The sequence below is a fragment of the Raphanus sativus genome, chromosome 2 (assembly GCF_000801105.2).
Source record: "Raphanus sativus cultivar WK10039 chromosome 2, ASM80110v3, whole genome shotgun sequence".
Classification (NCBI taxonomy): Eukaryota; Viridiplantae; Streptophyta; class Magnoliopsida; order Brassicales; family Brassicaceae; genus Raphanus; species Raphanus sativus.
The window spans coordinates 38,381,270-38,408,222 of NC_079512.1; the positions used below are offsets into that span (position 1 = coordinate 38,381,270).

Genomic DNA, 26,953 nt, shown 5'->3' on the forward strand with positions numbered 1-26,953 from the left:
GGGGGACTGGTGAAGGTGTGGTAAATTAAGAAACTGTTTTGAAAAAAGACAAGATAAAAAAAACTAAGCACCAACACAAGGTGTGGAACAATGGGTGCTACTAGAGACTCTACGACACGGGTAGTTTTGATAATTAACATTGCTGTTAACTGCTGCAGAAAACGAAGATGAAGATGATTGCCTATTCTTCTTCTTCCTCTTCTTGTAGGCATCATCAACGTCGTCCTCGTCAAGAGGATGTGTTGGTTTCTTGAGATCTTCAAGGCATTTAACATCTGAGATACAAACATATGATCTTGCTTTACCCGAGTAGAACCTTGACAATCCTCTCCTGTTATTTAATACCATTCACAAATCCAATATCAAAAATGGTAATCCAAAAATCTAGCTATAACAAGTCAATCAATCAATGAGAATAACGTTTCAGGTTTTACTTTTTGGGAAGGTTGTTTCTTAGCCCTCCCATGTCAAAAGCGACCAGCTCACTTATGTTTTCCATAGTTCATAGATAGAGAGAGAGAGAGAGAACAAAAACAAGAAAAACTTTGGCTCCTTTGGCTATCTATTTATATAAGCTTACCAAAGGAAAATGAAAGAGAAAAAGAGAAGACGTTTGCTTAATTGAAGGGAATGGTTTCTATTTCTGGCTTCGTTTATTTTATCATGCTCTCATGGTTCTCAAATTTTTTTGCATAATCTGTGACTGACCCTAATCTTTTCTCACCTATACTTCCTCTCCTACAAACACTTGGTAAGAGTTTGATACCCAAACATTTTTACGATCATCCATACAAAATAATGAGTAGAGATTATTTAGAAATGGTATAGTGATGATTATCTAACATAGGTTCTAGATCAAACACCAAAGCTTCCAAATAGTTTATGATACACACAAAACATTGAGGTCATTTTCTTAATTTAGCTACTTAAGTTTGAAATGTGACAGCAGCTTCAACTAGAGAGAAGTTCATTTGCACAGAAAGTACCCAAACTTTATTCTAATCCTTGGTCTAAAAAATATGTACAGACCGTAAAACCAATAAATAACTTCTACGAGAACAGAGTTTTTTTTGTGTGGGACAATGCTGCTCTAAATTTTAGGAAGATTCTTCACACACACACACACACACACACACACACACTTAAGTTTCAATGTGAAGTTGTATTAGCAACCTACGATTAATAACTACAACAAAGGAGGATACGTAGATAAATGCATCAGAGCATTTAGTAGTATACATATCCACCCACAAAATTACAATTCCATACAAAAAAAAAAGAAGAAGAAGAAGATAGATTTGACATAATACACACCAAAAATATAAAAAAATATCACACAGGTTCCCTGTTAATGACCACCATAGAAACATAAACACAAAGCCTTAAGAAGTCATTTTTCTATTTCAATTACTGTTAATGACAAGAAATTCGCTTTGGTGCATGCTTTTTCTCTCTTCTTTTGTATCTGTTAGTTAAGATTTATCTTCCGTTAAGGTTAGCAAATTGAGTAAACATGGCTGTTCCAGAATGTTCGTCCACGCCCTGAACCTCGGCTGCACCATTGTTCTCTTCCACCTTAGAAGCAACAGAAACACTAGCCGCTGCGTTGGTGGTGGTGGGTGCAGGAGTGATTGGAGTTGTATCCGCTGGCGGAACCACCGAGGCAGGTGTTAGTGGCTCACCGTCCTCAGTCTCCTCTGCTTTGCCCTGAGTGAATGCTTCTTGAAGCTGAAGAGCATATTCCAAGTTCCACAAAACATCTCCCATTGATGGCCTATCAACACCGTAATCTTCCAAACACTTCTCTGCAGCTTCAGCGAACTTCTTCATCGACTCAGGGTTTATCGTTCCAGCCAAATGAGGATCAATGATCTTCTCGAGCATTCCTTTTCGTTTCCATTGCATAGCCCATTCAGCCAAGTTAACCTGTTCTCTTGGTAGCGAAGGATTGATGGCTGGTCTCGCGCAGAGAGCTTCTAGAAGAACGACACCAAAGGAATAAACGTCGGATTTATCGGTAAGTTGCTGTCTTCTAAAGTATTCAGGGTCAAGGTACCCGAAACTTCCTTTCACGGCCGTGCTGACGTGGTTCTGTCCAAATTCTACATCTTTAGAAAGACCAAAGTCAGCCACCTTGGCAACTAAAGCATCATCGAGAAGAATGTTGGTTGACTTGACGTCACGGTGGATAATCCCTTGCGCTGTTCCCGTGTGCAGATAGTGAAGCCCACGTGCTGAACCGATACAGATCTCAAGTCTCTGTTTCCAAGTTAAGGGAGCAAGGTTCTTTCCGTATAAATGATCTCTGAATGGACCATTGGACATGAACTCATAAACTAGGATCATCTCTGAGTTTTCATCACAGTAACCAATCAATGAGACCAAGTGTCTGTGTCTAAGCTTAGAAAGCATCTGGATCTCTGTCTCAAACTCGGTGATTCCTTGTTCAGACTGTGGGTTACCTCGCTTGACAGCAACTTTGGTTCCATCGTCGAGAGTTGCAATATAGACATTACCGAATCCTCCAACACCGATAATCTGAGACGCTTCAAAGTTCTTAGTGGCTTCTTGAAGCTCCGAAAGGGAGAAAGAGCGGCCGAGTCCCATAGTTGAGTTGTACAAGTTGGACTTTTGAGAACCACCTTTGCTTGACATGAAAGTGCTGTCACCAGCGTGTATGGGAAGCAACCAAGAGGAGAAACTGTTCCTCTTCTGCCAATCTTGTGGCCTCTTCTTCCACCTGTAAACCATGGCTCCGAGTCCAACGAAAGCTCCAAACATCATCACAAACCCCGCCGTCGCAACCATACCGTGCTTCCCCATGCCAGTGGTTCTCCCATCAACTCCAAACTCTCCGTCAAGGCTGTTCACCGAGTTGCTCATCTTTAAAACCTCAACTCCATTCAAGATTGCGTTCGGAGTGCCTGTATCTTCTCCCATGGGACTAATCTGGACTAGCAGCTCAGGACTCATAAGTGTCGCGTTCACAACAATGTCTTTGTAGTAAGGAGCTGCGAGATCGCCTGCGACGGTGGACAAATCCAGCCCAGAGATGGCAGTTTTCCCGTTGATGTAGACATTGAAGTACAAGTCATTGAGAGACTTGCTAACGATGTCGCAGAAATGAAGCCTAATGAGGTAGTTAAACGAGGGGTTCGAAGGGAAGTTCCAGCTGACGTTGAAGTTAGGAGCTATGGTGTGAGAATCAGCCATTTCTGCAGCAGTTGCATAAACCGTCTGCGGAGCAATCAAAGGCGTAACTCCAGGAGGGTACTTGATTGCGGAAGGGGTCGTCTTGACATCCTTGGCCAGGTTCTCATCTTTCAAGAACTCCTTATCTGGTATCCATGTTCTTCCTAATGTGTCATTCTGAGGCATGATCAAAGGACCACCAACATTGACTCTGTAAACAGACTGGTAAGCGTAGTCAGAGAGACCAGAGAAACCGTTGACCGGGAAAAGGGCTGTGCCAATATCAGAGATCAGTTCGTCGGGAGCCGAGACAACTTCGATAGCGTTGATGAACGCTGCAGAGGTTTTCATAGGTCTGAACCTGAGGGAGAACTGTGCATCCGTTATGTTGACGAGATACTCCTTTTGTAGAGCAGCTTGGCTATCATTGTTGTTGTTAGTAATCTTGAAGTTATGAAGCAGCACATACTTCTCCGTTAGAACGGAGAAAGTTGCTTGCTGGAGATCAAACTTGTCATTAGGGAAGGCCAAGAAATGGAGACGAACCCAATGCCAACCAGGTCGAGTTAGATGGAACTTGTAGATGGCTTCCTCACGGAAGATCCTTGCAGTTAGGTAGATGGGAGAAGCGACATTGTCTGAAGGTGGAGCAGAGACCTGAATATCATCTTTGGTTTCTATGTATTGGATCGTATCTTGATCACTCTTAAAGACTTTTCCATCAGGGGTTTTGGACGAAGATTTGCTTCCACAATCAATGAGGATATCATCTGCCGGTTTGAAACCGGTAGCAGGTCCAACGGCAGCGGTAGCAGGGCCTGAGAGGAAGAGGAGAATAGCCAGGAGGAGAGCCATGGAAGGCTTTGGAGAAATAACAAAGATGGGAATCGGGCATATGTTTGGTTTCTTTCTTATCTCCATCCCTCCTAGGTGGGAAGGAGAGAGAGAAGAGAGAGAGGGATGAGGAAGAACAAAAATAAGAAAAAAACGAAAAAGAGTTTGTTGGATAGCTTGTGGTGAAAGAAAAGAGAAAAAGGTAATGAAAGAGAGAATTGGTTAGTTGTTATATGTGTGGCCAGTTTTGGAATATGCTATAGTTTAGTGGGTAAATATGATATGGTTTTATTTTTAGCAAACTGCTAATTCTGTTATCGAGACAATTTAGAGACAAATGACAAAAATAAACAACTATGGCTCCCTATTTCAAGAATTTAAAAGGAAAAAAAAAAACTCTAACCACAGTATCTAACCTCTCCCTATCAGTTTGTCATTCAAAAACGTAGAACTAAGCAAGAAACTGATGGAGAAACATAGAGTAGAATATTCCACGTACCAGTGAAACCTTTTCAGTGCCACTCAAGTGACTCTAATGCTTGCTGGTGAATCTCCTGTTGTGGAAGATAATGGATAGATACCATGGCCTCTTTGATCAGCGATTGTAAAAGAGGACCTACCCCAATGAGATCACAAATGTGAACATATGATTCATAACTTTGGTTTCGAGCTTCCTAAGCACCATTAAAAATAAATCAAAAAATCCTTGAATAATTGCAAATAAGTTGACTATACACTTCACACTAATTGACTTCCTATCTCTTGCTGGATACACCCACATCACAAGTCTATAAGGTAACAAGGCTGAGGTGAGCTCCATTGTATTAATAATCATAAAGGACTTACTTTCTCATAACCGGAAGCGTCAGCCTAGTGCGTTTCCCACCGCCGCAAATCGAATGAATGCTTTTCCAAGAAGAGACTGAGACTGAGACTGAGACTGAGTCGCCGACCGCAACACCGGAGACGGTGGCCGAATCAGAGGCCAAGTACTTGCAGAATAATTGCGACAGAGCTTTACATATTTTGCAATCAGAACCGAAATGACGGAGGCTGCGAGTCGTGACCCGATTGTATCAGCTTCAGATTGGGAATGTTTGCTTCTGTTCCATTTTTACTATTAGTCATTTTTTTTACACAATGCATAATATCATTTCATCCCAGCGAATGCCAAAAAAAAAAAAAAAAAAAGGAGGTAATTGATGTGCTGACTTCAATAATTCACGTTATTGAAGATATTACAAACATTTTTTTATGTTTTTGAACAAAAAGATAAGCAACCAAAAAAAGTTCGAATAATACAAAGTGTGTGACTTACATATAACTTTGTTACTAGATTTTGACCCGCGCTTTCAAAGCGCGTGTTTATGTTTGGTGAAAATTTTATATAATCACATTTATATAATCCGTCTTGTATATGTATTTATATAATCCGTCTCATATATGTATTTTATATCCAGATTTATGTTCGATAAAACTATATTATACATGTATTTTTAGGTTTTTAATTTTGAATTAGATATTTTAAATATAAATCAATATAACAATTTTATAATTTTGATCGGTGTTTTGAAATTTGACTGAGACCTGTGGTTGAACGGATTACCGGTTGATCAAAGATAAATTCAGTTCGGGTTTGAAAAAAAATAATTTAAAAATCCAATAAAAACTACTAAAATTGAAATCCGGTTGAAACACTGGTTGAACCAATAAACAATTTTTATTTTTTATAAATAATTGTTGTTAGATAGTTGGGATTATATTTAGGAAAAAGCGGTTTAAAACCAAACCATTAAATAGTTTGAGAAAAAACGATGCAGTTTCAAACATGTCCGGTTGGAAAAATATTAAAATGATGCAGTATCAAACACTGAATAATCACATACCAAAATTGAATTAGGAAACCGGTGGTTAATGACAAACCAAAAACAATTAAAAAAGAAACCAATGCAGAATGTCCAAAATGTCATTAATGAATATAAAAGAAAGCCTCTTTAATAGGGGTAAACAGAGTAAAAATCCAAATGTGCTTGTATTTTAATAGTATAGATATAATCATTTATAAACTAAACATAGTTTTAGGAAGGAGCCATTTGCACAGAAATTACTAAATAACTTTGTGGCCGGAAAGTTTCTCCTTAATCTTCTTAACCAAACTCTTCTTCTCCTGCGCTCCTTCATGAGCCGATACTGATTCTACGGTTGCAGTTGATGTCTCGTGCCTGCCTACCCTTGTCTTAGTTTCATCCCTTCTATTACCTTCCCCTCCTGATCCTTCATCCCTCTACATATTTTACGCAATAGATATGATTATTATATATTGGTACGTACCAGTATCCAGTGAATATTGATACTAATATTACCAATATTAAGTACCATAGTATATCAATGAGATATAATAATCTTACAGAGTTGGAGGAAGATATGCCGTGCTCTTCAACAGGGTTGTGTGACACGGAGATAGGCTGTGCGTGGTGAGGTGTATCGGTGGTCGTTATCGGGGCTGTGATTGGATGTGGACCTGTGTAGCTGCTCTCCTTAAGGTGAGGGACTGTGGTTGCAACACCTGTCACGTACATCGCGTTACCTAACTCGTCCACTAGCTGAGCTGCCTTGCCTTGTTGGTCCGTAAGGTAGATCGGGTTTCCTCTTTCGTCTTTAAGATCCGCCATTCTAACTAACAAGATTCTTCTCAACTCTCAATCAAAACGTTGCTTGCATAGACATATATGCATGTTTGAAGGAAGCGTTATGTATATGTATGTATTCATGTGAATGCATGGTCGGGACACGTGCTGCAATATAGCGAACGAAGATGCGTAGGCTATTGCCTCGTACGCACACATGTGTGTTCTTATACGAACCTACTCATCCCGACTTGATTCATTTTCTAGTGCACAAATTTTTATATGATCTCGAATTGGTGTTTGAACAAAACTTTACATGATGCATATCACCGTAAATTATAAGCTTATTTGTTTGCCACTCACCATAATATCCCAAAGGAGAAACAAATTAATAGCAGGTCTTAATTAAATGGTACCGTGTCCGTCTGTCTCGAGTTTTATGCTTGAGACCGTAGAGAGCAACGCACAACCACCACAATCAATCTCTTAGGTTGTGCAATTCACCGATTAGAGTCTGAGAGATACAGAGCGAGAGAAGGCAGCTTACGAGTGTTCATATTTTGCTGGATTTGGTCCAGAAGAAGCCTTTCTTTTTGAAAGCAAGATTCTCTTTACTGTTACCTCTGGATCCAAAAGAGAAATGTCTAGCCAAGAAAGGCTTTGAGGAATAACCTTTGACGCTTGAACTCGAGACCAGTTCAGGGCTCTTGTCTGCTGCTGCTGCTGCCATGTGTCTGTGATCATACATTACAAAATCATCGCAATCAAAACCACTGTCCCGAACTCGGTTTCTGAGTCTTTTGTTGTACCTAGCTTTCAAATCCATCTCAACTTTCAACGCTTTCTCTGACAGCTTCGCCGTTTTCTTCTCACCCAATGTACAGATAGGGCAGGGAGGGTCGAATTTATCAATTTCCGACGTCATCTGCTCTAAACACTCACCATGATAGACATGCCCACATGCTAGAATAGCGGACACAGAGAGCTCATTGGTCATGAAGATCTTTTGGCTGCTCCACAAGGATTTCTCTGATAAGGGTCTAGAGCAGGCACCACATGTTCGCTGATGCTGATTGGAGATTCGATTGCCATGATGGTCTATCTTGTCAGGATCAAGCGCAAAGCAGTCATTAGGGTCGTTGGTGCGAGAAGATGACATGACTTCAGAAAAGGGTTGAAGTGACCAACATTCAGATGGTCCACTCTGAGAAGAATCATATCTCAAAGGAGTTCCCTGTCTCTCTTCAGTCGCTGAGCTTCTACTTAGTGAGTTCATTCCGTAGATTTGAGTATCTGTGACTTGCTCTGATATACGAGGGCGCTGAGTCAGTTTAAGTGAGGACGAGCTTGCAGGGTGGAAGTGGCTCTGGGGAGAAAGTGGTGATGCTGGGAAAGAAGATGTCTGTGAAGGAGATGGATACGAAGGTGCCACAGGTTGTGTTGAATCATTTTCTTTCTGTGTAAGAGAGAGATAGAGATGCGAAAGAGAGGTTATTATGGATCAACAAAGGTATGGTTTCAAAGATGTAGGAGAAATCAGGTGGGGATGAAACAGGGTTTACCTGCTGGAAGAGTGTATGCATGGAAGAATTATTTGGAAAAGATAGATCTGCCACAAGAATTCATGTAAAAGACTATTATGATCAAAGACAGATGCATAAGAAGCAAACAGACAAATCCGATCAAGAAAACATAGACCCACCACACCACATATATTTCTGCTCATCATGCCATTTTAACAAGCTGAAATGATTTATTACCTGCGGCCGGAGATTTCTGCGATGATGTCTGTGTCTGAAAGCTGTCGAAAGGAGAGGGTTGAGATGAAAGAAAAGGAGATTCAAATTTGAGTTGAGAGGCATCATTGTTACGGGTAAGAGCATCAGAAAAGCAAGTGAGAGAGGAGGAGGAGACTTCACCAGCAACACGGCCTCTATTATTATCCCAGCGGAAACTCCAAGTAGGAGAATGCCTTCTCCTCCTCTCATCAGTCTCAGAATTAGGCACGAGGAGGACCATTTTGTCACGAGCAGCAACACAACACGCATTCCCCATTTCAGAAACTCTCGCAACTGCTAGGAATCAATTCTTTGTCCGAATAAATAAAAATCCCGCTTCTTGCTACAACCTTTTTAACTTCAAAAAAAAAAAAAAACAAGAGCACAATCAAATGCATCAGAATCAAAGTCCAGGACGCATAACATACTCATATGATAAGATCTCTGAGAGAGCTTACTTGTAGTCATGGATCAAATGATACAAAGCAACAGTTGAAAGACAAAAAAAAATATCATCAATAAGGGAAAGATAGAAAAGGAATCATATCCACTGCCCACAAGTGTTTCAGAATCACTCATGCCATGACTCTCTTCCCTAAGAAAATCAGATTAAAGTAATTGAAAATGAATATAATTAGCATCAAACAGATCCGATATTAAGGCCATAAACAAATATGCAAGACGAGTACCCAAAAATACAAACCAAAACCCCTAAAATCAAAGACACGATCCCCAAACAACAATCCAACAGTTGCTGAGAGAGAGAGAGAGAGAGAGAGAGAGAGAGAGAGAGAGAGAGAGTCCCAGTGAGCGAACCTGTTCCCGGGGAGTCCTTGAACGTCGCCGCCTGAGAAGATGAAATATGGGGAAAACACACGGAGAGAGAGCGGTCTGTCTGTTTAGCACTGCGATGATGCGAGGGCTTGGCTTTGCTTTGCTTTGCTTTGCTTTGCTTTGTTCCTTCTCTAGAGTATAGATAGAGAGAGGGAAAGAGATGAATACGAGTCTTTCTTTTCTCACGCTCTATTTCACGCCGTTAGTTTGATTCCGGTAGTATTGATATAAATACCCAAAACCGTACCAAACACTAAAAACCAAATCAAACTAAACCGATATACCTCCCACTACTTGTATTAATCTTCATCAAATCTGCACCTGTTATTCATAAAATTCTACCACTTAATACCTTATTATTTCTAGGTGAACCAACAAAAAAAAACTTTTTATCATACTGAAAAGTACTAAAACACCTTGTAACCAAAATTGGACCAAGATAAATCGGTTTGGCTATGTCAAGAAAAAAGAATAGATCGGACCGGTTAAGTGCCTTCGGGTGTTGCGACGCCGTCAGAGTTGGCGTAATTGAAGTGACTTACGGTGAGTAGTGCCAAGTCACATTAAAAGACAAAAAACGGAGGAGGGAGAAGGAATAATTAACCGGCAACTTTTCCTAGTGACGTCGGTAGATGGGGCCGTTTATAACAACACCAAAAAAAACTATATTCCAAAGTATAAATTTTATTATATTGGAGGGGCCAACTTATAAAAAACACGAAAAAACCATGTCCATATATAACAGTACCTTACAGAACACGCGACCCAAGAGTTTTGTGAAACCCAACACGGAAGGTAAACAGATTCAATAAAAGAAAGGGAATGGAATTTAAAGACGAAACCATCACTTCACATTAACATTAAATACGAACTTCGGTTTTCTTCTTTTAAGTCGCCGGTTTCGAGGAATCTCCGGCGTCAAGTTTCACGGCGGAATTTTCGTGGCGCAAGCTATTTTCCCTAGAGTATGGTTTCTTAGAACCCTGTAAGAAGAGGCAGTAGTAGAGTGTTTCAGTATGTTACGTTAGAGAGAATAAACGGAGGGTAATTGGGTCACCTGGAAAATGTTTCCGAGCTTCCTCAACCCTCTTGCTCTAGTTCGAAGAACATCTTTTGATACACTCGGATCTTTAAGCACCTGAGGGAAAGAGACAATGGAATGATGTAATAAAAGGAGGATCAACAAAATTGTAGTAGAGACCCAAAATCAAGATACCGCTTGGCAGACACGAGATAAGGTTGATTCGATGTCAAGCACGTTGATTTGCCAAAGTGACTGAAGCATTGCATCTTTTTTAGCTTCAATCGCCTTCTGAATATGCTCCTCTTTGTTCTCTCCCTGGTTCAGCTTGCTCACTTCGTCCTGCAACACCAGTAACGAAACCGCACCTACGAGACAAAAAAGGAATCTTTTATTTGGTTTTTACCCGGAAGCCAAAGAAAACTCTCAACTTAAAAAAGGATTTATCTTACCAGAAGCAGCCATGACTTGAGATTTGATGAGGTGGCCTTTGTCACGCACCCATTCAGCTAAGAAGGGTACTTTCATGAGACGTTTGTCCTTCCCGAGTTCTTTCGCAGCTTTTCTAGTGTAGATGTAACCCACAGTGTGCAGCATTGCTTCCCCAAAACCTGAAAGTTTGTGCCCTTTCATTGACTGGAGGAGCGGTAAGTAACTTAAGAGAGAAAGGAGGATTTGATTTACCAGCAGTTGAGAGTCGCCTTGCCTCAGCGGTAGCCCAATTCACAAAATCATCGGTTCGTCCTTCCACGAATGGTTCGAGTTTGTTCTTCAGTGTAGTGACAAGCTTGTCTTCCCTTTGCTTTTGCATCGCCTGCACATATGAAACACCATCCATCAGGGTCAGGTCATAAGAAAACAGAGAGTTCAAAAGAGTGAAAAGGAAAACAAGTTTACTTTGATCTTGTCTTGGAGCAACTTTTTCCTAATCTCAGGCTCATGGGATTCTACTTCAGCGTCGAGGGATGCAATGGAAGCGAGAGCAAGTTGGCCAATATAGTCCTCAAACAACTCGCTGCCAAAGAGCATTCCAAACACAGCTGCAGGATCAACCATTGCATCCCTGCAAAGAAGACACAACAAATTACAAATATCAAGGCAATAGCAACGTGAGCATTAACATGAGTCACATTCTAATATGATGGCATGAATTTCGCTTTTAGAGAGGTGAGTGACAAGAAGCAAAAGGTTGTTGATAAGAGTGGAAAAGAAACATACTGTTGAACGCCGTCTTTGCCAAATTTATCATAAGCAGTTCGCTTCTCGGGATCGCTAAGAACCTGGTAAGCTTCACCTAGTGTCTTCATTCACACCACATGGAGCAGTCTCGTAAGTATCCGAGTAAAGTGAAGCAAACTTAAATAAGATAGCATTTTTTTTTTGTCTCAGATGATTAGAGTCTCTCACCTGAAAGTTTTTAGCAGCTTGAGGATCATTAGGGTTCTTGTCTGGATGAACTTGCCTTGCCTGCCAAAAAAGAAAAGAAATTGATCTTATCAATCCCGAAAACCAAAAGCTTCTAAATTTGGAATTCTTTTTTTTTTTTTTTTAATATGATCTGATATCGACATAGTGTTTCTATTATCAAATCTAGGAATCTCTTTATGATGTGTTACCTAAAAACTACTTAGAAATGATAACATAGCAAACAAGAGGAGAGGAAGAGGAGTATTATTACTTACTTTGATATAATAAGCTTTCTTAATGTCAGCAGCTGAGGCATCAGTCTTGACACCTAAGACGTCGTAATATTCACTCTCCTTCACCATTCCCTCCTCTCTCTCTATCTTAAAAAAGAAGGAAGGAAGGAAGGAAGCATACACGAAAACGTAAAAAACTGTTGGTTCTGAGATTCAATAAGCAGCGAGCGCTTGTGGAAATGCGAAACAAAAGAAAAGGTAATATATATATCATGATTCAAATTTTATTACAGATCTTAGAAGAAGAAAAAATTGTGAGTAATTCAGTAAATGAAAATCGAATTGGAAACCTTTTTAACTTTGCGATGTGAAAGAAACTATAGACTCGAGAAGCTGGGGGGCGCTGTACATTAATTAATAATGAAGAAGAGGAAAACAGAGACTTACAAAGTGTTCGTGGAGCACAAAAGCCAGAAAGAGATTGGATTGATCTGCAAATAGATTTCAGATTTGGTAAGTGGAAGAGACAGGACACAATGAGTAGTTTTTAAGATGGATCTGAGCTAGGCACGTGTCACTCACTAAGGATGGAAATGTACAACAACTTAAAACTTATGTAGGCCTCAGTTTGAAATAAATGGGCTTTTTATAATAACGGCCCGTATCGATTAAGTTGAAATCGTAGAGATTATAACGGAGACCAAACCCTAATTCGTTTATATACCGGTACGTAGCCTCCTCCCACTCATCTTTCAGCTTCTCTAATCGACGTTCGCTCCTCCGTCCAAAGTCAAAATGGTATCACTATTTTTCTTCTCTCTATCTCTCAATGTCTAAGCAGATCTCTTCATCACCTGTGAATCGTTAAATTGACGTATATTATTACAGGCGCCGAAGAAGGATAAGGTTCCGCCGCCGTCATCTAAACCTGCCAAATCCGGAGGTGGAAAGCAGAAGAAGAAGGTTCGTTTCCTCTCAATTGTGATGTTTTGAGTCGAGCTGGTCACATGATGAGTAGTAGTCTGTTTTGCCATTTCTATTGGTACCACTGTTGTTTGTTTGGTATTGGAATATTCATTTTTTAATGTTGTCTCAATAAAAAAAAAAAAACAGAAGTGGAGCAAGGGAAAGCAAAAGGAGAAGGTGAACAACATGGTGTTGTTTGATCAGGCTACTTACGACAAGCTTCTCACCGAAGCTCCCAAGTTCAAGCTCATCACCCCTTCCATTCTCTCCGACCGTATGAGGGTATACAATTTCTCTTCTTCAATTTCATTTTTTTATCATACTTAGCTGCAACACAATTAATTATACAGAGAGAGAAATGTATGATGTGGTTCAAACCATTTTTCATGAGATTATTTTGCTTCCACATAGTTTCAAATCTTCCATCCTAAGTAGATGAATGATTGAACTGTTGTCTGTCGAGTTCTTTGTCTGACCAACATAATATTTGCAGATTAACGGGTCCCTAGCAAGGAGGGCTATTAGAGAGCTTATGGCGAAAGGTGTCATCAGGATGGTCGCTGTTCACTCTAGCCAGCAAATCTACACTCGTGCCACCAACACCTAATATGTTTTGTTTGTGATACCAGCTTTGGCCTTTTGTTTTTGTTGTCTCCTCCTCTTCAGGAACTCGTTAGAATTTTGTTTTTAATTCCCTTATAAAGAAAGAAAAAAAATGCGTTGAGACTACTAAATTTGATTGTCACGATAAGTAACGAACAGAGTTCCGGTTTGGTTTTGCATCAATAATCTTAAACATAAATTAATCTTGAATAGGATTAGCAATGATGATAAAGCCGGATTAAACAAGGGGCCTAATAATATTTATAAAAATGTGTTAATAGAGTTATCTTTTAATTGCCTTCTTTTGGAACCTATCTAATTTCCCTCCATGTGGTAGATTTTTCCTCGTACGTGACCAAAATTCTCTCCAGTACAGTATTTTCTTCTTTTAAGTTTCCGCAATAATAAAGAGATTGATTCATCTTGAAGTTGACATTTCGTTACAAAATAAACCTTACACAGCTTGAATGTTTTGATTTGGCAGCGCCAAAGCTTTTGAGGGAAACAAAAGGAAAGTAAACAACAGTTGGACATTGACATGAATGATTGAGGGGAGAAGGATCGATCACTGTATCCTCCTAGTTTGTTTTCTATATTCACTGCACTGCAGCCTCGTATTTCTCATCCTACACAGAAGGAGAGTAGTTTGATTATATAATCTCTCTACATATGTATCTTAAACTTAGATTATCAAAATTAACTTTGGTAGCTTTCTTTTCGCATGTTTTGCTATATAAACGTCAAAAAAGTAGGGCAATAGATACCTCTTTTCTTCCTGAATCAGCCTCTGCCATTGGCGTTGTAGTTTGGGAACGGGACAAGGCCGTTCTCTATGCTGTTGATATCTTGTACAAGGAGTTCGTAGTGTCTCTTTACCTCTTCTGTTGTTTTTCCACCAACAACTTGTGCAACATTTTGCCATCGGTTAGGGGTATCCTGGTCATAAGTTGCTAGAGCCTGCTCAAAGGCTTTGTTCTCCTTAGCGGTCCACGAACCCGAGCTGTGAGAAGACACTGAGCTTGATGCCATTGTGATTGAGATTTTTCTTTTGTGTTTTTATATGGATGGGAAGATTACAAGTCCAGAGGATGATATGTGAACTTATGCTTCAGAAGGCGTCCTCTTTATAAAGGAGAAGATGTAAGGTGAGTTTGGGTAGTTCCAGTTGTTAAAACAAATATCTTGTGAAATTTTGAAGAGAATTTAAAGTCCATATCTCCACAGGAATTGCCAAGCGACCAGGAACAAAAAAAAAAGAGAATATCAGCCAATATTGTGGAGATCGGTATCTAAAAGATCCTGAACTAGCCACTAATATGTTGTTTCTAAATTCTTTCTCCTTAATACGTTTTGAGTTTGAAGCTAGGCAGGAAGATTTGATGTACTTGACTGTTGTGAATTGTGATTACTATGTTTACCATGTCAAATGAGTTAGAGATGAGCTATGTTCTAGATTGAGGTTGGGAAGTTAGTAAATTATATGTCAGTATTCATCTACTTTGTGGAAAACTCTGTCCTCCGGGGGAAAATTCTCTGTTATTTCTTTGACTAAGAACAGTAAAAACACTTTGCAGATCACATTAATTTCATATGTACACACACACACAGACACCGTTAGTAATAGGTTCTTCTGAATTTTAAAGTCCTTGCAGGAGAGTTGGGGGATCAAACTTAATTATTGATTGCCAACTATGATTTTCCTTGGTCATTTATCTCAAGCTACATCAAACCAACATGTCCGTACAATGGTGTGAAAAAAGGGTCAACTCTATTTTGGAAGTTTACCAATTATGCTTCTTTCTTGGTCATTCATTTGCATTTTTGGTCTTCAGTTGGTTAAACAGTCATTTTTCTTGGTGGAATTTTGAAAACTTGTGTTGCTATTACTGTTAATTACTTTTACATGTCACTTCTTTGTATATCCACTCATTTAAGAGATACTTGCATTTGTGCTACTCCTAGTTATAAATATTACTCCTGAATCTTGATTGTGAGAGATGAAGAGATTAGTTTTTGGAAATAGTAGTATAAAACTTACTTTACAAGAAAGAAAGGTTCAAAACAGACAAAAGAATCTTAATCATGAGGCTGGTGGGTGCATAATATATCCCAGAGATATATATATAGGCTGCAAGTTGCTTGTGGGATTCTGACTGCAAGTAGCCCATTCACAGTATATAGATTCTCATCATCGTTTTTCTTCTTCTTTACCTTAGAGCCAGAGGTGTTTTAAAATGGTAGTAATTACATATATCCCCACTAACAGTACAGTACTTTACTTTGAGCTTTGAGCTTTGGGGGAATCTCCTTAGCTGTACAGTGAATCTTTTTCAGAAACATCTGGATGAACTGGTTCTTACTCAATATGGAAGGATACTCTTGCATCTCCACTTTGGTGATATATGAAAAGTTACATTTGAGTAAAGATCTATTGGATTTTATTCCATATCTCTCGGGCTTCAACTTGCATTAATCTTCTTATATATGAATATAACACGGCCATACTTTAAACACGTTGCCTGTAGACAGTGATGACTTTGTGCAGATTATTATCACAGTAGCTTTCCAAGAATATGTAGGAAAAAAAGAAAGAAAGGAAAGGGTAAGCATTTTCTTGCGAAGACTAAGTGATATAGTACATTCCTTACCAAAGTGGTTGGTCCTTCTGCAACTAGACGAACGAATCCTGATGTAACCTTTCCTTCCCTTGTAGACTTAAGCTATTTGTTGTAGCTCAATTAGGATGTTTTGTAGTGATGGATGCCTGATCCTTAGCACATAAAACTCTAAGAACTTTTACTCATTTGAAGAAAATGTTTTAAATCTTTGATCATAAAAAGTTGGCGAATCTGCACTCTTTTGAAAAAAAGGAAAAGAGTAACTCTGCATTATGTTTGAACTCTTTGAATAGTTTTTTTTCTATAAAAAAAAGCTCTGAATAGTTTATTATACAAGAGCAAAGATATGATAGACATACAGCTTAAAATAATGTGGTTTTGTTAAAAAAGTTTATATCTACGCAGGATCATTTCATGGATGTTCCTTCACGTATTGCCATGAGTGACACACACATAGTGAAAACAACCTTTTTGGGAATGTTGGAATATGTATTTCAATTTCAAATAATTGAAGATATCTTTCCTTGTGAACATATGTCGACATTGAAGAAAATTATAAACAACATAAAAGTCGGAAAGAGAATATTCGGAGAATATCATCAAATCAAAGAGATGAGATCTGGACTAACAACTCAAATCATCTTTATCTATTAGTAAAACGCAATAATGATCAGCATCTTAAATAAAGATTAAGCAGGAAGTGTTGGTGAATAATAATACCCTTTTCTAGTTTAATTTTTTTTTAAATAAGCTTAAATATATAAATGGGCAGATAATAGCGATGCAAATCAAAGGAAACTTATCATTTAGTGAACATGCGAATTAACATTTCGTTTAAGGCAAACAAGACATAAACGATCTGTTACAGCAAAAAAGTGAACAAGAACCAAACCAAACCAGACGGAACCAAATCTAAAGCGAAAACAGAGAGAAGCAGACAACAACGCCATAATGGTTGATTACCAGCCACCACCACCTCCGCCGCTTCCTCCGTAAGCACCATCACCACCTCCGTAACCACCTCCATCACGTCTGCCACCACCACCGTAGCCGCCACCACCACCACCGTATCCACGACCTCCACCACCACCAGATCCGTAACCTCCGCTACGTCTGTCACCATATCCACCGCCTCCTCCACCGTATCCACCTCCACCGCGGCCTCCGTATCCGCCACCACCACGGCCTCCACCACCGCCGCTTCCTCTAGACTGAGCCTCGTTGACGGTAATGGTACGGCCGTCAAGCTCCTTTCCGTTCATCTCCTCGATAGCATCCCTCATGGATTTCTCATCCTTGAAGGTAACGAATCCGAATCCCCTTGATCTTCCAGTCTCACGATCGTTAATGATCTGTCAATCAAAACAATAATCAGCAAAAAAAACAATTAGCTTAAGAAGAAGAAGAAGAAGAAAAAGCGAATATGTAAAACAAAGAAGAAATCGAACGTTCTCCGGGCTGATAAAAGCAGCAGCAGGAAGATTAACGTACCGATTTGGGGACAAAGCAAGTAACAGTAGTAGTAACAAAGAACATAGTAATCGAATCAAGTAACAGACAGAGAAACACAGATCGGAATCAGATCCGTCGAGGATCAGAACCATCGGATTCATCCGCTCCGGGATCCGATCTCTCGTTCGTTCGTGTAACGGACCTTAGAATCGATAACTTCGCCGAACTGTGAGAACGTCCTCTCTAGCTCCTGATCTCCGGTGGCCCATGCTAGGCCTCCCACGAAGCACCGGTACTCTACTTCTGCAGACATGTTTTTTTCTAAATAAAAAAAGGAGGATGGGTGAGAAAGAGACTTGTGATTTGAGATGATAAGACGCAGCCTTCATTTATAGAGGAGGAGATGACGTAGTAACTAGGGTTAACATATTTTCTAGGGCTGCCGAAAGAAAGATTGTGAGCTTTAACTATGATTAGTAGGATGTGCGGTTAAAATGGTTAGTGGATGATACTACTAGGCCCACCCACCCACCCACCATCATGACATGTCATGTGAGTGTGTGCAGCACTTTGGGAAAACAAAGATTTCTTTCTCCTCGTTCCCAGCAATCAAAAATATCTTTTATTCCCCCTAGATTTTTTATCCTCCCGTGATAACTGTTGGGCCTCAAAAGTTCAGGCTCAATAAGTTTTACAGGATTACTATTACTACAGTTTTGGCCCGTTTAATATTGCGGCAAACTAGATTTCTTATCGTCTCTTGAATCGTCGTCCATTGGTCGATACTTGATATTGTGCTGCTTAAGACTACTACTACTTGGTGGTACCACAGTTATGAAACCAGATTGTTTTTTTTTGTTTCCCAGCTACTTGGTTTGTTCTTCTACTCACTGTGATGGGACTATTTGGAGAAGGGTATAGATACCAAAATATGTATCTCAAAAAGTATGAATCATCATCTTATAAACGTTCTAGCTAGGACACTAGAGTTAGTTCTTGCGTTTAACATATGATCAAACTTAAAACCCTACCAACCAATAATTGTGAATCCAAACATTTCTTCCAGTCTACTCCTAAACCCATCTATTAACAATGATGTTAGCATAAACTCCTTTTTTGGTCCACCAACTATGTAAATACGAGAGAGCCCCACACTCACTAGACAAACTGACAAATCGTCCAACGCCAATCTCGCCAGCCCTCTTGTTTAAATTACCAACAGGGGTGGAAAAGCTAAAGCTGTAGACAAAAAAAAAGCAAACTAACTTCCTTTAGGAAAATTACTAGTGCTACATCTAATCTTTTATTATGGAAAACATATATAATTGCAATCTCTAATCGAAATACACAGGATTCAGCCTTCCGTTATTAAAGAACCTTCGGTTTTAGTTAGTCAATTTAAACGTTATTTCTGCTTAGTGAAGAGTAGAGGTCTAATACAAGAAAAAAGAAAAAACTGATAATGTATAATGTTTTAAAGAGGAGGGGAAAAAAACATCTCGAGTCTCTCTGGATCCCCACCTCTTTGTCTAATTAAACGCGTAACGAGATGGACGGGGTACAACTATATACACTACATGATGTGTGTGTGTGTGTGCATGCCTATATAACAACAGTAGCTCATGTTCTGAAGGTAATAACTCAAGCCACCAGATATAATAAAAGAGAATTCCGAATACAAAAGAGCCTAGAAACATGGGAAATTGTGCACTAAAGCCAAAAGTTTTGACGCCAGCTGGAGCTCCGGCCCCGGAGGAGCTTGAGACTTCACTTGTTGAAGATCAGAAGGTTGACGCCGCGAAATCTCTTAGCAACTTGTTCCTTCAAGTAAGTCACTAAAACTTACTAACCATAATTGTAGTAGCTTTTAGGATGTCATATATTAATCTTTTTATGTCGTTTGTGATTTTTGGATAATAGGCCAAGGCAGAGAAGAAGACAGAGGAGGACGAGAAGACAACACCGGAAAAGATCCCTGTAACTGAAGATCTGAAAACATCTTTGTCTGATGCAAAATCTCCAACTAAAGAGACAAAATCTCCGACAAAGGAGTCAAAATCTCCGGCAACAGAGACAGAACCTCCGGTAACAGAGACACAATCTCCGGTAGAGGAGAAAAATGTTCCGGCTGGTGATCAGAAGGTTAGGAATGAAGAGCCTGTTCCTGAGGAGGAAGCAATCGAAGACGCGACTGTGGAAGAGACTAAAAGAGAGGCAAAGCCAGAGGAAGTCAGAGGAGAAGCAGCAGCAATTTGAACACTTCAAAAGCTAGTTTCTGCATTTGTGTTCTTGAGAGCAATATCAAAGATTTTTGCTTTTTTTAAATTATGTTTGTTCTCTTTCCCAAAATTTATTACATGAATTGCAACTTTAGCTTACCTTTACAATATTGATCAACTAAAAAAAAAATCTTGATCTATCTTTGATCTGAGCTTCAATGCGTGAAAAAAGAGTTCAAAGGCTTAAAGTCTTAATCAGTCTTTGATCTGGTAAATAGCACAAAGAAACTTGAAACACAAAATCATTGCAACGAAGGCTAATATTAGAAGATTTATTATTAGAATTTAGAACCATGTGCTTGTCTTATTTAATATGGCAGCAAATCACAGTCAAGCTTTATTGGGAGAAGAAGCCGGGGAAGAGCCGCTAGAGTTTGGATTCTGGCAAAAGCCACGGAGGACATTTGCTTCTTCTGATGTAAAGCCGAGAGAAGTGAGCATCGCAGCGCAGGCCAGCAGCTGTTCGTGATGACGTCGACGGCTTCGCAACAACTAACACCGAGTTTGGTCTCGCCGTTTAGGAAGAAGAGAACGATCTCGTTGGTGCATGATTTCAGCTCGTACAATGCGTTCCAACACTCCATTATTCCTCCGCTTTGGAGTCTTGCCGCTATGTTGGTCGACTCCGTCCTCGGGATATCCCTGCCTGAGACTGTGGTGTTTTGGAGGAGGATGACGCCGAGCAGTGCGACGGATGCGAGGAGGAAAGCGGTGTTTGAAGCCATATTTTATTCGGTGTAGTTTTAGTTTTGGTACTTTCCTGTTGTGTGTGATCACATTGGCTAACGATGGCTCGAATTTATACTGATATTTTTGGGGTTAGTGGTGATTAAGAGTAATTAAAAGGTTTATTAGTGGGGGATGATCGAGAGTAAATGATTGATAACTGGTGGTGATCTGTGATTAAAAGCAATTAAACCAGAGGATTAATGAAGCGTTGTACTTTGGTGAAGAAGGGCAACGGATAATGCATACGAACAGTTTTTTGGTAAGCGAATCAAACTTTCTTGTTGCAATTTTAAACAACAAAAGTGGCTGTAGTTTAGTGGTAAGAATTCCACGTTGTGGCCGTTGAGACCTGGGCTCGAATACCAGCAGCCACATCTTTTTCCTCTTTTTGACGTGAGCAGTTCTGGGTGATAGGTTAGGAGGGACCTCTTCTCATCTGTTTGCTCTGTTTCAAGATTTGCTCATAGTTCTAGCCGGTGTCGACACTAACTTCACCGTCACGTCGAAGGAGTTTTCTCTGAGCTCTACAACTTCTAATGGACGACTCTGTTGATTCCTCCGACCATCCTACTGTCATAAACATCAGCTGGAGTTATTGTTGGTGTTTCGGATGCAATGAGCAATGGTTATGACTACTGGTGACCTCTGTTTAATTTGTAGTGCTCTATGGGTCATTGTTCATTTATACCCATTCCTCAAGGGTATGCTTGGAAAGCAAGATAGGATGCCTACGACTACGATTATTGTGGTCTGGTCCATTCTTCTTGCTTCCATCTTGACCCACTTGTGTGTTAGAGCTAATCCGTTTGTGGCTAAAGGTGGACCGGTGTTGAAGAACTGTGGTCTGAGCTGCGGCAACTAATCTATTCAATAGGAGAACAAACCACCAGGCTTGTTCATCGTGGTGAAGATTCAAAGAGCAAAGGAGGTTGTTGTTGGAGCTTTGGAAGCTTATGTAGTAGATGATGTGTACTCTTTCTGGTGGTTGGTTGGTTTGGAGTGTGTTGTAGAGACAAAGATGTGAAGTATTAATCATTGATTAGTTTAAATTATATTTCGTTCGTTTTAAAGTGATATTTGCTTTTTTAATTATTTCTACAAAATATATATTTTATATTTTTAATATATGTAATGATAATAAATTATAAACTTCAAAGATATTTAATTGTGTATGCTGAATTTTGATTAATTAAAAATTATGAAAATAGTTAATCACGGTAAATTATGTATCTATAATAAAAAAATTATATGATATCTTAAATTCTTAATATGTGTGTATTATTTTGAAACGGAGGGAATAATGTTTATACGGATAGAGTTGTTTTCTTTTCTTTCTTTTCCATGGTTCATTTTTAGTTACTGTTTAATAAGATAGAGTCGAACACTATGTTAATAATGGATGTTAGTGGTTTCCAAATCTTAATACTCGCTTTTTTTTTCACTTTTTATTGCACATTAGTAGTGGATAAACTGAACATGTTCTCCTCAATTTTTAAAACTAGATAGGATATTTGATTGGCTCTTGAATAGGGGGAAACTTGTGATTGGTAATTTATTATGATTTGGTTAAAACGAATCGAACGGCTGCGATGGGTACCGCATGCCACGCAATCGGATGAGACTACGATGGAGATGAAAACACATGGAAGGAAGCATAAAGGCCCCCAATACGTGTTAATTCTTTATCGAGTTAGGAATGGCTTTGGGTGGGCCCAATCAAATCGTATAATTGAAGTCAAACGTATCTCTCTAGCAAAAAATGGAAATATAGTAAAAAGGGAAAACCTCATTAAAGAAATTAAGAGAGAGATACACGGGAGTCGTTGGAGATGAAGCAAGTTTTTTAAAGAATCTTGAAGTCGGTCATTACATTGGACGGTTCAGGATCTATACTATTAAAGTAAAATATCTAATAGGTTTTTGCCCATAATTTTCTAAGTTATTTACAATCAAATGCCACTGCTATATTAATGATTAATTATTTCAAACATTTCCATAACTGAAAATACTATATATGCGTTATTTTTAAAACGTAGACGACGTATACCAAACGATAACGGCAACATCATTAACCAATCAGAATGCATCAATTGTCAAATAAGGCAACATCATTTACTAACATTACTTATGGTATAAGATCAAATGATCCTCTATTTTATGTGTGTGGTCTTCTTCTTCCTTTTATCTTTTTCTTTTCTTCTTCCACCATTTTTACAGATAATTTCATGATTCTTAAAATCATATGTTTGTTTTCTCTTACTCCACAAAAGATCTATACACGATTCAGAACCGATACGGATCTAAAAACGATGCAACAATAATAAAAGAAACTTGAATTGGTAAAATGTATGTGCATGATATTTGTAATTTAATGAGTTTTTAATCATGATTCTTATATAAATCATGAAAACATGTTCTACAATAATACAAAACAAAACCTTTAAGTTTACATCAATATTTACCTCAGGCAATAATTTTTCATTACAAATTTTTTTCTTTTAATTTTTCACAACATTACAGAACTTTTAGAACTATAATTCAAAATATAAATTTATTTAAAAATTTGCATATGAAAAAAATTTCCGTAATTTTAGGAATTCGTGAGCAAACAGTTAACAAATGTTATTTTGAGTAAAGTTGGAGATATATCTATATTTTTTGAAAAGTATACTTTCATACTTTTGGTAACTCATTATTTTTCTAGAGATTTTGTTTATAAGTTTTGGAATAAACTCCAAAACTCCTAACCATGTACACACTTTTAAATTAAAATACTTACTTTTAACAGATTATTTTATTTATTAAATTGGATTACTATATTTGTACTTAATAAAAATAAAATATTTAAATTATCTGATACTTTTTATTTAGTTATAGTGTTATACAATGAATCAAGCTGCGTTTGAAGTTTTTACAAGTTCATATTTTGCGATTTTTCTATTAATATGTGGAGTTTTAATGAAATACAATAGGTTGAACAAAAATATCAATGCAAAACGGGTTAAAATATTATTATAAAAATAATGAATGAAAAACAGGTTAAAATATATTGTATTTTTTAAGTCTCATGTCGTAATATGAGTTAGAATCTACCAAAAATATATATAGAGCTTTGTAGTATATATTTCAAACTATTTTTCACAAACACAAATGGATGTCACAAAATAAAGTTACACCTTCTATTCATATATTTAAGATAGAAGACTAAACTGTGTTATTATAACAAAACTAAAATTACAATTTAATAAAATATTTTTTCAATTATTTTAATTAAAATAGTATAAAAAATTGGTCATAATTCTTTCCAATCCCAAAAATTTAGCCAACCTTAAAAACGAATAAAATAAATTTTATAACTTCGAAAAATATATAAAAAATTCTGAATCATATTTTTTAATTGAAACTAAAATTTTTAACTATAATAATCCCGCGCTTTTGAAAGCGCGGATCTAAATCTAGTTAACTGATTAAAATACATTGCAGTTTGCAGAGGAACAACCATGAAGTTACTTCTTGCAAACCGACATTGTAGTTTCCTTTTTTCTTTTCTTTCTTTTTGGTAAAATTTCCTTTTTTCTTCTTCATAGTTTATTAGTTTTCCTTTTTTCTTCTCTTATATAAAAGACGACAGCACAATACCAGACAAAACAAAAAAAACAACGAGAGACACGTAAAACGTGAGTGATCAGAGAGTACTTGTGTCAAGAGGGAGACGATATCAATTCGATCGATAATCGATTTATTTATTCGAAAGCAATCAATCAAAAATATGGAGGTGTTTGGTTTTTCGGAGACAGAGATGGAAGCAGCGGAGCAGCTAGTGCAATTGAGCGAAGACGATACGTTGAGCTGTAGCAGCGGTACAGGCTTTAGCGTCAGCGGTTGTGAAGGCGGAGGAGGCAATACGAAGATACACGAAGATGTTGTTTGTTCTGAGATTCGTGAGGAGCAAAATGACGTTGTACATATGATGAATGATAAGAATGCTACGGACGCTCAAAGTTTTGTGAAGGCAATCACGGAGACGAACATAATAAGGAGGAGGAGGAGGTATAAGAAGAAAAAGTTTCGATCTCTTGCGAGTCTTTACAAGGCAACGAAGGAGATGACGAGTGACTAGTTGATTAGTCGCAGGTGATTATGGCTAATTACGTTGTAATGGCCTTGTTTAAAAGCGTGTGTCGTTTGACTATCTTTATAATATTATTTGAGAAGCCAGTTTTTATGTGTCGCACTCACATTAATTTTCACGATGGTTGATTACACGAATACCCTTAATGAATTAATCTTAGCTATACCAAATTATCATTACTAAAAATTGTTTAGTTTCCTTTTTATTAATAAAGCTTTAATTATCTTTTTTATTATAGTTTATTATTTTATAAACCCATATATAATAAAAAGGAAATATCTATAAAATATATAGATTTTTTATATACAAAATACGAATTTATTTTTTCTTACTTTATATTTTTCCCAAAAACATAAATAAAAAAGTGAATATCTAATAATTTTCAAAATATATAGGTGTATATATATAATTTACAAAATAAAATAGTTAAGGTAATTTTTAAGAAAACATATTTTATAATGATTATTTTTTGATTAAATGATTTAAAGAAAATTAATTTCAAACAATGTCAAGTGATCATCTAATATCATTAAGAAAATTTATAAATTAAAATTAAAAATTTACCTAATTTTCGTTGATAAAATTATAAAATGTATTCACAATTCTAAACAAGTTATGATTTACCAATTATTAGGATTTAGTTGTCTTATAAATATTCATATATATACATGAATTTTCAAATATTATAAAATATGTTCATTAATGCAACTACAACATTTTCTGTGTGTTTCTATCTTTAAAAAATAAACTTACCAAATTTTATAAGATTTATAAAATGTATTTAGAAATATAAAAGGATGAATGGATCTAAATTAAGCTAAAAATAAGAATCCAATTTTAATCTTATTAAAGTAAAAAAAATAGTTGTTCAATTTAAAATAATAGGTGCGAAAACATACCCAACAATGAAAACTTGAACTGTCCAAATATTATGTTTGAAATAAGATACCTAATTAAGATGAAAACATATGTATACATACAACCTTTTGAATTTCTGAGTGTAACTACCTTATGAATTCGAAATAAACAATGAATTTTTGAAATATTTCTGAATTGGTTTGCTTATTCAATTCTCAATCTCTTAGCACATTAATTTATTTTATATAATTTTATCCAAAATAACATATATTAAAATTTTAAAATATTAGATGTATTTATTAATGCAATTCCATCTTTATATTTCTTTTTTCTCAAAAAACATATATCAAATTATAAAAACTTGTATAAATATATTTACAAATCTAATAGAATGAACCATACTAAATGAAATAAAAATAAAATTTTAATAACTTCATTAAAAATTGTTTTTTACTTTGAAACCAAATATGGAGCTCAACAATACCATACATGAATTGATCCAAATTACTATACATGGAATCACATATCTAATTAAGATGAGAACATAATGATACTTAATATAATTTTCATGATATAAATTAAAATAACTTAAAAGTTATGAACAAATGTATATATATTTATATCCATATAATGATACCTAATACAATTCCATTTATTCATCATATATATAAGTTATAAAATTACTTGAAAGTTATAAAATATGTAAATGTTTAACAATTATTATGATTTGATTATTTTATAAGTATTTATTTCCGTGCATGAGCACGGGAGAATCACCTAGTTAATTATTATTATGTTTTCCATGTTTTGTATCTATAATCCATTAGCGCTGAATCTGTATAGAAGGCGCTGGAAGAAAGACAGAAATGATGCTTTGCAAACTGAAGCTATAAATTTTTAAATTATTAACTTGTTTGACATTTTCCTATTTTTCTAGTATTAGGCAATGGGAATTTTGTAAAATTTATTCAAAAATAACATTAATATATAGTGCGTAATTCCAGATGTTATTTAAGACTGTACATACCATGGTTAAAATCTTATAAACAATCGTAACACCATGTTTAAATGCTGAGGTAATCTTTCCTAACAGTTAATAAAACTTTCAAAGTAGCTTTGTACTCTGGTCTGATTGGCTTTTTGTAATCAGATTCAGCAACTGAAGAATTAAAGACATATTAGAAACCATATTAGAAACCTAGAAAGACATACAAAGGAAGTGCTGTGAGTAAGGTATGTTTCTCAGCTTATGTTACAAGCCATTTTTTCTTCAAAAAAAAAAAAATGTTACAAGCCATTTTATTTTTGTGTAATGTTTAACATTGTCATAGACTCTTGTTACTAATCGCTTGGACGTTGGTGCATGGGATGGATTATATATAGGTAGGAT

At 37.1% G+C, this 26,953-nt stretch overlaps 9 protein-coding genes and 1 pseudogene across 14 annotated transcripts; 3 read left to right on the plus strand and 7 right to left on the minus strand.

Annotated features, from left to right (window-relative positions):
* Positions 1 to 12: 12 nt before the first annotated feature.
* LOC130494534 (probable receptor-like protein kinase At4g39110) lies at positions 13 to 5,151 on the minus strand. 2 transcript variants are annotated; one of them, XR_008942791.1, is made up of 3 exons: positions 4,873 to 5,151; positions 4,526 to 4,642; positions 13 to 331 (listed from the first exon to the last, which is right to left on the minus strand). XR_008942791.1 is itself a non-coding variant. In XM_057003738.1 (2 exons), the coding sequence occupies exon 1, from the start codon at positions 4,111 to 4,113 to the stop codon at positions 1,480 to 1,482; it is 2,634 nt and encodes an 877-aa protein (XP_056859718.1). In that variant the 5' UTR covers positions 4,114 to 4,513; the 3' UTR covers positions 13 to 331; positions 435 to 1,479. The 2 variants fall into 2 exon arrangements, 1 of the variants encoding a protein (XP_056859718.1); XM_057003738.1 differs by lacking the exons at positions 4,526 to 4,642; positions 4,873 to 5,151 and adding an exon at positions 435 to 4,513.
* Positions 5,152 to 6,075: 924 nt separating this feature from the next.
* Positions 6,076 to 6,836, minus strand: LOC108817739 (late embryogenesis abundant protein). Its single transcript, XM_018590519.2, has 2 exons — positions 6,435 to 6,836; positions 6,076 to 6,310 (listed from the first exon to the last, which is right to left on the minus strand). The coding sequence occupies exons 1-2, from the start codon at positions 6,696 to 6,698 to the stop codon at positions 6,134 to 6,136; spliced, it is 441 nt and encodes a 146-aa protein (XP_018446021.1). The 5' UTR covers positions 6,699 to 6,836; the 3' UTR covers positions 6,076 to 6,133.
* Positions 6,837 to 6,912: 76 nt separating this feature from the next.
* LOC130508306 (uncharacterized) lies at positions 6,913 to 9,456 on the minus strand. Of its 3 annotated transcripts, XM_057003740.1 has the most exons (5): positions 9,248 to 9,456; positions 8,890 to 9,026; positions 8,414 to 8,789; positions 8,216 to 8,262; positions 6,913 to 8,109 (listed from the first exon to the last, which is right to left on the minus strand). In XM_057003740.1, exons 3-5 carry the CDS (start codon positions 8,706 to 8,708, stop codon positions 7,207 to 7,209), a joined length of 1,245 nt encoding a protein of 414 aa, XP_056859720.1. In that variant the 5' UTR covers positions 8,709 to 8,789; positions 8,890 to 9,026; positions 9,248 to 9,456; the 3' UTR covers positions 6,913 to 7,206. The 3 variants fall into 3 exon arrangements, with proteins under 3 accessions (XP_056859720.1, XP_056859721.1, XP_056859719.1); XM_057003741.1 differs by lacking the exon at positions 8,890 to 9,026 and having other exon boundaries at positions 8,414 to 8,781; XM_057003739.1 differs by lacking the exon at positions 8,890 to 9,026.
* Positions 9,457 to 9,931: 475 nt separating this feature from the next.
* LOC130494681 (chaperone protein dnaJ 10-like) lies at positions 9,932 to 12,512 on the minus strand. 2 transcript variants are annotated; one of them, XM_057003742.1, is made up of 10 exons: positions 12,374 to 12,512; positions 11,969 to 12,073; positions 11,694 to 11,753; positions 11,505 to 11,587; positions 11,184 to 11,349; positions 10,971 to 11,100; positions 10,739 to 10,897; positions 10,482 to 10,654; positions 10,323 to 10,403; positions 9,932 to 10,248 (listed from the first exon to the last, which is right to left on the minus strand). In XM_057003742.1, the coding sequence occupies exons 2-10, from the start codon at positions 12,053 to 12,055 to the stop codon at positions 10,153 to 10,155; spliced, it is 1,035 nt and encodes a 344-aa protein (XP_056859722.1). In that variant the 5' UTR covers positions 12,056 to 12,073; positions 12,374 to 12,512; the 3' UTR covers positions 9,932 to 10,152. The 2 variants fall into 2 exon arrangements, with proteins under 2 accessions (XP_056859722.1, XP_056859723.1); XM_057003743.1 differs by having other exon boundaries at positions 11,969 to 12,067; positions 12,374 to 12,434.
* Positions 12,513 to 12,582: 70 nt separating this feature from the next.
* LOC108842988 (40S ribosomal protein S25-4) lies at positions 12,583 to 13,626 on the plus strand. Its single transcript, XM_018616060.2, has 4 exons — positions 12,583 to 12,724; positions 12,815 to 12,889; positions 13,040 to 13,174; positions 13,386 to 13,626. The coding sequence occupies exons 1-4, from the start codon at positions 12,722 to 12,724 to the stop codon at positions 13,497 to 13,499; spliced, it is 327 nt and encodes a 108-aa protein (XP_018471562.1). The 5' UTR covers positions 12,583 to 12,721; the 3' UTR covers positions 13,500 to 13,626.
* A 286-nt stretch (positions 13,627 to 13,912) lies between these two features.
* On the minus strand, positions 13,913 to 14,653 carry LOC108842989 (protein RADIALIS-like 1). The gene is made up of 2 exons (XM_018616061.2): positions 14,260 to 14,653; positions 13,913 to 14,121 (listed from the first exon to the last, which is right to left on the minus strand). The coding sequence occupies exon 1, from the start codon at positions 14,522 to 14,524 to the stop codon at positions 14,276 to 14,278; it is 249 nt and encodes an 82-aa protein (XP_018471563.1). The 5' UTR covers positions 14,525 to 14,653; the 3' UTR covers positions 13,913 to 14,121; positions 14,260 to 14,275.
* A 2,236-nt stretch (positions 14,654 to 16,889) lies between these two features.
* LOC108816365 (glycine-rich RNA-binding protein 10) lies at positions 16,890 to 17,933 on the minus strand. Of its 2 annotated transcripts, none has more exons than XM_018588941.2 (2): positions 17,768 to 17,933; positions 16,890 to 17,465 (listed from the first exon to the last, which is right to left on the minus strand). In XM_018588941.2, the coding sequence occupies exons 1-2, from the start codon at positions 17,876 to 17,878 to the stop codon at positions 17,073 to 17,075; spliced, it is 504 nt and encodes a 167-aa protein (XP_018444443.1). In that variant the 5' UTR covers positions 17,879 to 17,933; the 3' UTR covers positions 16,890 to 17,072. The 2 variants fall into 2 exon arrangements, with proteins under 2 accessions (XP_018444443.1, XP_018444450.1); XM_018588948.1 differs by having other exon boundaries at positions 17,605 to 17,886.
* A 1,123-nt stretch (positions 17,934 to 19,056) lies between these two features.
* Positions 19,057 to 19,938, plus strand: LOC108840121 (uncharacterized). The gene is made up of 2 exons (XM_018612946.2): positions 19,057 to 19,392; positions 19,486 to 19,938. The coding sequence occupies exons 1-2, from the start codon at positions 19,261 to 19,263 to the stop codon at positions 19,819 to 19,821; spliced, it is 468 nt and encodes a 155-aa protein (XP_018468448.1). The 5' UTR covers positions 19,057 to 19,260; the 3' UTR covers positions 19,822 to 19,938.
* LOC108840122 (egg cell-secreted protein 1.4-like) lies at positions 19,897 to 20,724 on the minus strand (annotated as a pseudogene).
* Positions 20,725 to 24,207: 3,483 nt separating this feature from the next.
* Positions 24,208 to 24,885, plus strand: LOC108841457 (uncharacterized). Its single transcript, XM_018614212.2, has one exon. It carries the CDS (start codon positions 24,343 to 24,345, stop codon positions 24,691 to 24,693), a length of 351 nt encoding a protein of 116 aa, XP_018469714.1. The 5' UTR covers positions 24,208 to 24,342; the 3' UTR covers positions 24,694 to 24,885.
* The last annotated feature ends 2,068 nt before the right edge of the window (positions 24,886 to 26,953 follow it).

Excerpts from the sequence above, each read along its gene's own strand:
- LOC130494534 (XM_057003738.1), bottom strand. The coding sequence starts at position 4,113 with ATGGAGATAAGAAAGAAACCAAACATATGCCCGATTCCCATCTTTGTT.
- LOC108817739 (XM_018590519.2), bottom strand. The coding sequence starts at position 6,698 with ATGGCGGATCTTAAAGACGAAAGAGGAAACCCGATCTACCTTACGGAC. Across the intron at positions 6,311-6,434 it reads GCATATCTTCCTCCAACTCT|AGGGATGAAGGATCAGGAGG; the intron begins GTAAGATTATTA and ends TAAAATATGTAG.
- LOC130508306 (XM_057003741.1), bottom strand. The coding sequence starts at position 8,708 with ATGGGGAATGCGTGTTGTGTTGCTGCTCGTGACAAAATGGTCCTCCTC. Across the intron at positions 8,263-8,413 it reads GCAGAAATCTCCGGCCGCAG|ATCTATCTTTTCCAAATAAT; the intron begins GTAATAAATCAT and ends TTCTTGTGGCAG. Across the intron at positions 8,110-8,215 it reads TGCATACACTCTTCCAGCAG|AAAGAAAATGATTCAACACA; the intron begins GTAAACCCTGTT and ends TCTCTTACACAG.
- LOC130494681 (XM_057003742.1), bottom strand. The coding sequence starts at position 12,055 with ATGGTGAAGGAGAGTGAATATTACGACGTCTTAGGTGTCAAGACTGAT. Across the intron at positions 11,101-11,183 it reads TGCTCCAAGACAAGATCAAA|GCGATGCAAAAGCAAAGGGA; the intron begins GTAAACTTGTTT and ends TCATATGTGCAG. Across the intron at positions 10,898-10,970 it reads AAGGCGACTCTCAACTGCTG|GTTTTGGGGAAGCAATGCTG; the intron begins GTAAATCAAATC and ends ACAAACTTTCAG.
- LOC108842988 (XM_018616060.2), top strand. Across the intron at positions 12,890-13,039 it reads GTGGAAAGCAGAAGAAGAAG|AAGTGGAGCAAGGGAAAGCA; the intron begins GTTCGTTTCCTC and ends AAAAAAAAACAG. Across the intron at positions 13,175-13,385 it reads TTCTCTCCGACCGTATGAGG|ATTAACGGGTCCCTAGCAAG; the intron begins GTATACAATTTC and ends TAATATTTGCAG.
- LOC108842989 (XM_018616061.2), bottom strand. The coding sequence starts at position 14,524 with ATGGCATCAAGCTCAGTGTCTTCTCACAGCTCGGGTTCGTGGACCGCT.
- LOC108816365 (XM_018588941.2), bottom strand. The coding sequence starts at position 17,878 with ATGTCTGCAGAAGTAGAGTACCGGTGCTTCGTGGGAGGCCTAGCATGG. Across the intron at positions 17,466-17,767 it reads GCGAAGTTATCGATTCTAAG|ATCATTAACGATCGTGAGAC; the intron begins GTCCGTTACACG and ends TTTGATTGACAG.
- LOC108840121 (XM_018612946.2), top strand. The coding sequence starts at position 19,261 with ATGGGAAATTGTGCACTAAAGCCAAAAGTTTTGACGCCAGCTGGAGCT. Across the intron at positions 19,393-19,485 it reads TTAGCAACTTGTTCCTTCAA|GCCAAGGCAGAGAAGAAGAC; the intron begins GTAAGTCACTAA and ends TTTGGATAATAG.
- LOC108841457 (XM_018614212.2), top strand. The coding sequence starts at position 24,343 with ATGGAGGTGTTTGGTTTTTCGGAGACAGAGATGGAAGCAGCGGAGCAG.